Raw genomic sequence first — 10,892 nt, 5'->3', positions numbered from 1 at the left:
CCAAGCCCCACCCTTCCATTGCAACTGTTGGATTTCAAATATTTGTTTGTATTATAATGTTTATTGCATTACGGGAACATGGTACAAAACAATATACAAATACCACACGTAACAGAAAAGTAAATAATAAACCAAACCAGAGAGACACACATAAAAGTATATTTAAATACAAGTTAAATTTGGACAAATACTGTAAACACTTATTTGATCATTTGGAATGTATATTTTTTAAATCGAATAAAATTGTATTGGTCACATACACATGTTTAACAGATGTTGTTGCGGGTGTGGAGAAATGCTTGTTATATGATATTGTAAATCAATCAGAAAAATATTGAAACGTATTTTCTTACCCATAATCATTTTTTACCCTCTTTCGATCTTGTCTCATCGCTGCAACTCCCCAAAGGGCTCGGGAGGCGAAGGTTGAGTCATGCGTCCTCCGAAACATGACCCGCTAGCCCACACTAAGATCGGACCCTTTTTTTCAATTTTCGCCTAAAATGACATACCCAAATCTAACTGCCTGTAGCTCAGGCATTGAAGCAAGGATATGCATTTTATTGATACCATTTGAAAGGAAACACTTTGAAGTTTGATGAAATGTGAAATGAATGTAGGAGAATATAACACATTAGATCTGGTAAAAGAAAATACAAAGAAAAAATTAACCTTTTTTTTGTACCATTATCTTTGAAATGCAAGAGAAAGTCCCTAATGAATTATTCCAGCTCAGGCGCAATTTAGATTTTGGCCAATAGATGGCAGCAGTGTATGTGCAACGTTTTAGACTGATCCAATGAACCATTGCATTTTTGTAAAAAATTTGTGCCAAGAATGCCCAAATGTGCCTAATTGGTTTATTAATAACTTTTCAAGTTCATAACTGTGCACTCTCCTCAAACAACAGCATGGTATTCCTTCACTATAATAGCTACTGTACATTGGACAGTGCAGTTAAACTAACAAGAATTTAAGATTTCTGACAATATCAGATATGTCTATGTCCTGGGAAATGTTCTTCTTACTTACAACCTCATGCTAATCGCATTAGCCTATGTTAGCTCAACCGTCCCGTGGGGGACACACCGATCCTGAAGAAAACACCCGCCTGCTTAACCTGGAAGTCAGCCGCACCAGAGGTCAGCCTGCAGGCTCCCAGCCGCTCCACAATGAGTCACTAGAGCGCAATGAGCCAAGTAAAGGCCCCCCCCGGCCAAACCCTCACCTAACACAGACAACACTGAGCCAATTGTGCGGCGCTCTATGGGACTCCCGATCACGGCCAGTTGTGATACAGCCCGGGATCGAACCAGGGTCTGTAGTGATGCTGCGCCAATCCCCAGCCCCCATGAACTTCATGTTATGGATGAAAAATTCTCCCAATAGTCAGTCAATGTGCGTGTATGTAAAATAAAAAATAATATACAATTTGATAATGCTTACAGGTTGCTTACAGGTCCCCATCTTATCACTAATATATATTTTCATATCTGTCCAAAATATTTCACTATGCAAATAATCACAAAATAAATGCTCTATAGTCTAATTTTTCTATTTACAAAAGCTACATTCCTTTTCTACATGAATTACATATTTAGAAATAGGACTATTACAAGGATAACATCTGTGAAGGATCTTGTTAGAGACGTATCTTACTTTATTAGTTATCAAATATTTATGTGAATTAGTCCACCAATTCACATCAAATGAAGATGCCCATTTGGATTTTCAAAACCAAACTATGAATATTCCCACAGCTAGGGATTGCCTAAATAGGTATCTCCCCTGACGAAGGCTTGTTTTCAATACAGACTCCTTTAGTCATACTGTATTCCATATGAGGCATCCAGAACTTATGAAAGTTGCCCAGTATAGCCTTAATATTTTAATAAATCAAATCTAGTAATACATAACTTGACATTGTGGGAGTATAACCAACTTACCAATTAATGGCAATGCATTTCTTAGCCGCTCTAAATACTTGGTTACACTGTATCTTCAGATAACAGTTTGCAGTATCAACATTTCAAAACAAACAAAAACAGGGAGAAGGTAGAATCTGTAGACACGCAGAGAAAAAAGAGCACACTCTTTGCCAGAATTCAGCCAGCCTTCACAAGACCATAACAAATCCAAATACAGGTGAAGTCATTAAAACTCGTTTTTCAACCACTTCACAAATTTCTTGTTAACAAACTATAGTTTTGGCAAGTCGGTTAGGACATCTTCTTTGTGCATGACACAAGTCATTTTTCCAACAATTGTTTACAAACAGATTATTTCACTTATAATTCACTGTATCACAATTCCAGTGGGTCAGAAGTTTACATAAACTAAGTTGACTGTGCCTTTAAACAGCTTGGAAAATTCCAAAAATGATGTCATGCTTTAGAAGCTTCTAATATGCTAATTGACATAATTTGAGTCTGTGGATGTATTTCAAGGCCTACCTTCAAACTCAGTGCTTCTTTGCTTGGCATCATGGGAAAATCAAAATAAATCAGCCAAGACCTCAGAAAAAAAATTGTAGACCTCCACAAGTCTGGTTCATCCTTGGGAGCAATTTACGAAAACACGAAAGTACCACATTCATCTGTACAAACAATAGTACGCAAGTATAAACACCATGGAACCACGCAGCCATCACACCGCTCAGGAAGGAGACGCGTTCTGTCTCCTAGAGATGAACGTACTTTGGTGCGAAAAGTGCAAATCAATCCCAGAACAACAGCAAAGGACCTTGTGAAGATGCTGGAGGAAACAGGTACAAAAATATCTATATCCACAGTAAAACGAGTCCTATATCGACATAACCTGAAAGGCCGCTCAGCAAGGAAGAAGCCACTGCTCCAAAACCACCATAAAAAGCCAGACTACAGTTTGCAACTGCACATGGGGACAAAGATCGTACTTTTTGGAGAAATGTCCCATGGTCTGATGAAACAAAAATATAACTGTTTGGCCATAATTACCATCATTATGTTTGGAGGAGAAAGGGGGACGCTTGCAAGGCGAAGAACACCATCCCAACTGTGAAGCACAAGGGGTGGCAGCATCATGTTGTGGAGGTGCTTTGCTGCAGGAGGGACTGGTGCACTTCACAAAATAGATGGCATCATGAGGAAGTACAATGTATGTGGATATATTGAAGCAACATCTCAAGACATCAGTCAGGAAGTTAAAGCTTGGTCGCAAATGGGTCTTCCAAATGGACAATGACCCCAAGCATACTTTCAAAGTTGTGGCAAAATGGCTTAAGGACAACAAAATCAAGGTATTGAAGTGGCCATCACAAAGTCCTGACCTCAATCCTATAGAAAATGTGTGGGCAGAACTGAAAAATCGTGTGCGAGCAAGGAGGTCTACAAACCCGACTCAGTTACACCAGCTCTGTCAGGAGGAATGGGACAAAATTCACCCAACTTATTGTGGGAAGCTTGTGGAAGGCTACCCGAAATGTTTCACCCAAGTTAAACAATTTAAAGGCAATGCTACCAAATACTAATTGAGTGTATGTAAACTTCTGACCCACTGGGAATGTGATGAAATAAATAAAATCTGAAATAAATCATTCTCTCTACTATTATTCTGACATTTCACATTCTTAAAATAAAGTGGTGATCCTAACTGACCTAAGACAGGGAATTTTTACTTGGATTAAATGTCAGGAAGTGTGAAAAACTGAGTTTACATGTATTTGGCTAAGGTGTATGCAAACTTCTGACTGTATGTCCCCTTTTGTGTTTTACACCTCCAGCAGAGGAATGATATTTGAGTGCATGTAATTCAGTTTCACTGGCATATAGTAGGTTCTATGGATGGTCTTAAACTACAGCAATGTATGTCTGAGATGATATGAACATGACTGGGCATTCAAACATATCTGTACCTATTCATCATCATCATCAATAGCTTCTACCAGGTCTTCCTCATTTATTTATTTTTTACATGTTTTGTGTCAGCAGGAAAAGTTTTTATCGACCCTTGATACAGTTCGGAAATCAACTTTGGAGATTTGTCAGACTGTCTTAAAATAGCATCTGGCTTGACCAGTGTTTGCTGCCCTGTAACGGCCGTCGTCATAATGAGACCAAGGTGCAGCGGAGGATGTGTTCATCGTGAATGATTTTAATGGACCGAATGAACACTATACAAAAATAAACCAAAAAACGACCAGCAACAGTTCTGTCAGGTTAACAAAACTAAACAGGAAAATATTCACCCACAAAACCCAAAGGAAAAACAGGCTGCCTAAGTATGACTCCCAATCAGCAACAACGATGTACAGCTGTTCCTGATTGGGAGCCATACCCGGCCGAAACAAAGCAATCCCAAACATAAAAAAACAGACATAGAATGCCCACCCGAATCACACCCTGACCAAACCCAAATAGAGACATAAAAAGGATCTCTCAGGTCAGGGCGTGACATGCCCAGAGAGAATAAAGTGTTGTATCAAAAATTCACCTCACCTCCATCACAGACTGGTCTTCCCTGGCTGCCTAACTCTGCTGAGACCCCTGTCACCATCTGATCCTCCTACAATGAAGCATGACAAAGAATTGCTGTATACATTATATTATCCAATAATATAATCAATGGTTCAATAATGGAAATTACCATTATTCCCAGATCCCAGACTGTAGCTTTAAGCTTAAGCTGCTGTATTGTAGCTACTGTAGGTCTACCCATCAATTCAAGAACTTTGTATCATTCAATGATATTGTTAATAAACTGCTCAATTTACCTGAGCTCAGTAGACTGGTCTTCCCTGGCTGTCTGATCCTGCTGGGACCCCTGTCACCATCTGATCCTGCTAAGACATGATGAGCATAATGTTGTGTAGGCCTACTGACTGCACTAGAGGGCTGCATCCCCGCGGGATCCCTGCGAGAGCTGCTGGTCCCGACAGAGATCATTGTGGCACGGTCAGCATTTTCAATGCTGTGGACAGGAGCGGGCGGTCAGACAGAGGACTTTGGGATGAAAATATTTTTGTTGTCCCACAGATTATTTTGTAACGGTCCTCCTTCTGCTTTGTATGTGTTAGCCTACCTATTGTACTAAAAACACATATTTTTTGCATTATTCACACACTCAGAATTCGCTGCTTCAACTTCAGTAGTCTGCCTCTCCTAGTTGGACATGAGAGTTCAAGTACGCCTAGCATGTGTGGTCTCAATGAAATAGAGTAGGCTGCCTACATGAACGGAGAATCACATAGCAGTTAACTTGAATATGAAATTAACTTAAATATTATTTGACTGTAGTTTACTACTGCGTCTGTAAATAAATCTTGATAATGGAAAGAAGTGGATGGCACTCAACCAACGTGAGTCGAAGTACAAAAATACCCAAAAAATCATAATTGAAATTGAAAAGGTACAACGCGCACATAGGTTGGGCTACTATGGTGAGCGAGCGTTGCCCCTTTTCGTTTTCAATAAGTATTGATTACCCATTTATAGGTCTCTGCCTGCAAATCGTCCTTCAACGAAGGCAATATCCAATAGACCTATGCAAAACTTAGCAAGTGTAGCTGTCATCGTTCTTGCTGCTTCTAAGTGGTGACCCACTTTTTTAGCAAAAAATAAACATTTTCAGTTTTGCATGTTATGTTGGCATTAATACGTGTCAAATATCAGTTTGAAAACACTGTAAAAAATATCTAATAATCATGGAGTTAATAAAGCCTCAAACAAACATGGTCTCTTTTTTGTTTTCTTGAGTAAGGCAGCTCCAAAATGCTGGTGTTTCAGCCTAGCTCAGTGCTTTCTGTGGTGGTGGGGCAGCCAGCGGAAAATACAGAGGGTAGAGGTTGGTAATGTTCTTTAGTTCCACCATGATTGGCTCAGTGTTCTGTCACTCATGCGGACACTACATCACCGCAAAATCTACTGGGAGAGCTCGGAAATTCAAGCCCGTTGGGTGCTGCCATAGAGTTACATTAGAAATGCCCAACCAAGAAGGCTCAAGGTCTTTGGCCACAGATAAAATAACGTCAAATCACGTTATATCTATCGTATCCTTGATTGAACTGATCATGTCAACATCATACTTTCAAAATCTTATCTAACAAGCTAGCAGTTATCATCATGAATCAAGTCAACAATATACTGGCAAATCCTTTTCAATCCTTGTCATATGAAGAGAAATAATGAAGTGAAATTATGGATAAAATGTATCGGTGCACATCGGCCATTGGACATAAACATTACATAAGTTGGAAATTGCAAATTCAACAATGGGGGGTTTGGAAGGAATCCGTAGCCAACTGCAAGCATTGCAAAGCAATCACTAGCCTGCTATTCAGTGGGTGTGTGGTCCAAGTCTGAGTTTAAGGGTCTCTTTTCCAAGTTTAAGAGGATTGTCAATGCAGCATGACTTCTGCCACATTCAAAACAACTGGAAACTCGGAACTGGGAAATCTCAGACTTCAGTGAGTTCAAGATAACTGGGAACTCTGAAAAAATGAGCTCTGACTGGGAAAATAAGTTTTGAACGGTCATCCAACTTGGAATTGCAAATCGGGGACTCAGTCCTCTTTCTAGAGCTCCGACCTAAAGATAACTGACGTCAAGATTCAACCTTGTTTTTTCCGCAGTCCCAGTTGTCTTGAAAGCACCATAAATCTAGAGAATGCCAGAATTTGATAACAAAGTTTGATGGCAAAATTTGCCCACAAAGAACTGCCACGCCACCTTCCTGTTCAAGTGAGCACAGCACAACAAGATGAGTCCAAAAATGTATTTTATGCTGCTGCATAAATGATGTAATATGCCAGGGAGATATGTATACCATAGCTAAGAAAGTAATATTAAGTGTATGTTGTGTAGTAAGCTGTTAGTAGCCCATGTGCCTCACCATAATAATTTGGTCCCTTCCCCCTCATAACTTAGACTACTGTTCTGACTTGGTGGTGCACATCTAGCCTACAACCTGTTGTATTTCTAATTTTAAATTTAACCTTGACTTAACTAGGCAAGTCAGTTTAGAACAGATTCTTATTTACAATGACTGCCTACACCACCCAAACCCGGACAACATTGGGCCAATTGTGCGCCGCCCTATGGGACCCCAATCACGGCCGGTCGTGGAACAGCCTGGATTCGAACCAGGGTGTCTGTAGTGATGCCTCTAGCACTGAGATGCAGTGCCTTAGACCGCTGGGCCACTCAGGAGTTTTAGAGAAATGCCATCATCGAATATTGTAAGAGTTTAAATTGGCTGCTTATATGCCCCCTTTATTTATCCTACGGTTCTGACTTGGTGTACAGGGAGAATACTGTAAGAAAGGCCCATGTACTGCATTGTGTCGCTGTACATTTCAAAAGTGCTGAACACTACGTCCGCCCTAGCTCGCTCTTTAATGTCTTAATCTAATTTACGGATTGCCTCTTATCCGCTCGTCATCCCCTTATACCATAGACAGACAGGGTTCTGCTGATAGCCAGGTGTAGCAGTGGTAAGGTGTTGGGACTGCTGTTGGGACTCTGCTGTTGGGACAGCTTTATGTAGGCCCTAACAGTTTGTGGGCACTGTTTGTCAACATTATAGTGCAATCAATGTTTGTCACATCGTTGTGTTGTATAGTGTCTTTGCTGGCATGCAACATTTTTGGGGGAGTTTGCCCCACCAAGATTTACATGCTAAAATCACCCCTGCTGCTTCCAGTTCAGTAGCCATACCTGCGAGATCAGGTGTGCGTGTGGTCTCAATTAAATAAAGTAGGCTATAGCCTATGCATAGGTGGAGAAGCACGGGGCAGTTATCTTTCCAAGGAAATTTACTTCCTAAATAGGCCTATGATTAGGCTATAGTTTACTACATTGCCTAGAAAATAGGCCTAAATATTGATCACCCATATTTCTCCATCTGAAAGTCTTCCCACTCCTAAAAGGTAGGCTATCAAAATAGCTCAAGAGAAAGTGCAAATCTTTCCAACTCTGCTCTCTCCAAGTATGTCTAACATATTGGCTGATATAGCCCAGTAATACAATGTAAGGGCCATGTGAGAACCTCTGGTAATTTAACCTATTTCTTAATACATTTTTGTGCATTTGACATTGTCTATGGGGCGCAAAATTGCTGGGACCATAGCTTGCAAGTGAGCTGCGTCACATACGCTTAAAATAACATTGAGGGACTGCGGTTGGGTTTGGGACCAGTTCTTGTTGTAACGGGAGTCGGACAAAAAGCCAGCAGGTGCAGGCGGGAACTGGAAGAAATCTGTCACACAGACCTCTACTGTGCACCATGACAGTGAAGCCTGTAATGTTAGAGCTTTTTATTACTGTGTCTGTGTGAAAAGTAGGGAATTAGCTAGGGAAACTGACAGATCAACAATGTTACATTGCCATACTGACTAATGAAACTCACATTGCACTGAACATATCAATATCAGAATATCAATATTCAATCGCTTGGCCAATGGTTTCATCGTTTGATTCAGGTCTAGTGTAATTAACACAAAAAGAAAAGCTAAAGTTAGCCAACTTTTGGCCAGCTCTCTCTCAAACGGTACAGCAACTGGCAAAAGCCATCCAAGTTAATTTACTTCTGAAACGGGACAAAAGAAAGGCTACAAAACATTTCCATACAAACAACAGCTGTTAGATAGTAATAATAGCAACCTCATATTGCTATCTGACATAACTAGAGGCTAGAGCTGACCTGGCTGCGGTAGCTAGATAGCTTATTCATTCACCTCAGTCAAGACAGGATGAAACATTAGCTAACGTTGCATGTCAGTTGCAATACTAGCTCACACTGTGAATAAACACTAGTTTTGTTTTTTTCTGTTAAGTTAAACAGCAGTTACCTTGCCAGCAACATCAGTCAACTAATCACTACTTCCCTGTAGCTCAGTTGGTAGAGCATGGTGTTTGCAACACCAGGGTTGTGGGTTCGATTCCCACGGGGGGCCAAGTATGAAGAAAAAAAAAATATATATGAAATGAAAATGAAATGTATGCATTCACTACTGTAAGTCGCTCTGGATAAGAGTGTCTGCTAAATGACTAAAATGTAAAATGTAATCAACACAATCAATGGGGGCCCCGAAAGGTCAGGGCTCCTGGGCACGTGCCCTGCATGCCTAGTCGACATGCAAGTTTAGATAGCTGGCTAAACTAAATACCAATTGAAAAATTGTTTGCTGGCATGGCTAATTGAGTGACTGACATAAGAAATACACTGCTGATGCTCAACCAAATTTGGAAATTGCACCAGGTGTATTCTACTATTCTTACTGTCAACAGTATGTTGAGACCCTGACTGAGTTACAAAACAAACATATTTTTGGAGGCCCTAAGCGAACGCTTATGCCTTGAACCGGCCATGATAAGAGTATTGCCATACTCTGCCTACTTCCATAATTATTAGCGTGCATGTAAACTTACTCAAGCCAAGATGGCAAAAAAACGAACATTTGAGAGAACCAAACCCATTGCACAATTTCTGAGCGAATATTGCATTAACGGCCTCCTTTCCAGACCAGTGTGGTTAAAGCTGTTCCTGCGCTGTAAGTCACATGGGCCTCGTCAGCCAGGCTACTTGCATCTACCCAGAACACAAATGCCTGCCTCCCCAGATGAAGTTATAACACCTGCATACTTATGTTATTGACTCAATGTTATGTCTCTGAGATTATCAAGCAAACATACACAATATACATCTTGAGCTCCATTTATTGAATCATTTTTTAATATTGGTTTTTATTTACAGACCATGATATATTCATTCTGATATTAAAAAGTTAGAATTTTCAGGAGGCCAGACATTCACATAATTTAGTTAAGCATTCACATGTGTAGAATAAAACGATATTGAGTGGTAAGTCCAAACATTTCCCAGAAGACTTAAAAACAGACAAAAGTCAAAGAGTTCCCTTGAATAAAATACCAAATTGACACGCATGTTATTTTATTATATATCTAGAGGTTTTGCCATGTACACAAATCACATTCAATAATTTACCCACAAATAAAACTGCAACATCATGAGTGATGACAAGCAGAGCTTTTTAAACATTTAAAACCAAACATCCTGTACTAAGAGCCTTAGAGTTCCCATAGTCACTGACCAGCAGGTATACTAACCTACTCCCGTCTCATTGGAATACATTACAGTCTGACAGACAGACAACTTGCTAATAGGAGGGAGCAGGTTTATGGAAAGCTTTGTAGAGCGATGGAATGGAATCAGTAGTCAGTACTGCTGTCATTCCCTTTGTTACAGTGGTACTTCTTTTACAACCAGTACCACCTCTAAAAACTACTGTAGCTAGCATCAGTATTACTTTTACTTTAAGTCAGCACATTCAGACTTGTACTCAGAGAGCCCAATGACTACGACTCTGTTCCAGTTTGTGTCAGTTAATTCTAGATTATTTTAGAGTACCGGTATCTCAAATATAGATTATCCTATATAGTCAGAGTGTTCAGACTCAACCAAGTAAAGTAAACAATTCAACATTCAAAAGAACATCCCAAAAGATTGCCATTTAGCTGGCATACGCCTATAATAAAACATTGCTTTCAGCAGTTGTGGCCATTCTACAACATTCAATTGCTATAGTTCCAGTTCTCATTTCCTCAGCGTTCTAAGCTCTAGAACCTTGTTGGAGATCTAACTCTCCATGGAGTCCAGGAACTCTCCCTCAGTGATGTGCTCCAGTCGCTTCAGGACTTGGTGGGCGCTGGCTGTGGGGTAGTCTGCCACAGGGTAGTCTGCAGGGCTGCTGGGTGATGTACCCTGGAAGGAACAGCAGAGTGTATGGAGGAAGGGAACCAGCTGGGTGATGGAGGAGAGAGAGCGACGGGTGAGGAGGGGGAACTCCAGACGCTCCGTAGACGACTCGTCACTCAGCGCCTGGAATTATAGGACAT

General features: G+C 40.5%; 1 protein-coding gene across 3 annotated transcripts in view; it reads right to left on the bottom strand.

Annotated features, from left to right (window-relative positions):
* Positions 1 to 9,676: 9,676 nt before the first annotated feature.
* Positions 9,677 to 10,892, bottom strand: part of LOC115161140 (protein dopey-2) — a 41,329-nt gene continuing 40,113 nt past the window's right edge. For all 3 annotated transcript variants that reach the window (XM_029711896.1, XM_029711898.1, XM_029711897.1), the window contains one exon: positions 9,677 to 10,875. In XM_029711896.1, the coding sequence (XP_029567756.1) occupies positions 10,633 to 10,875 (243 nt within the window). In that variant the 3' untranslated portion in view covers positions 9,677 to 10,632. The remainder of the gene's footprint in view (positions 10,876 to 10,892) is intronic.

Source organism: Salmo trutta, chromosome 24 (genome assembly GCF_901001165.1).
Source record: "Salmo trutta chromosome 24, fSalTru1.1, whole genome shotgun sequence".
In the NCBI taxonomy this organism is placed as follows: Eukaryota; Metazoa; Chordata; class Actinopteri; order Salmoniformes; family Salmonidae; genus Salmo; species Salmo trutta.
Note: the sequence above shows the minus strand (reverse complement) of the source record. Positions and strands in the feature narration are given on the sequence as shown.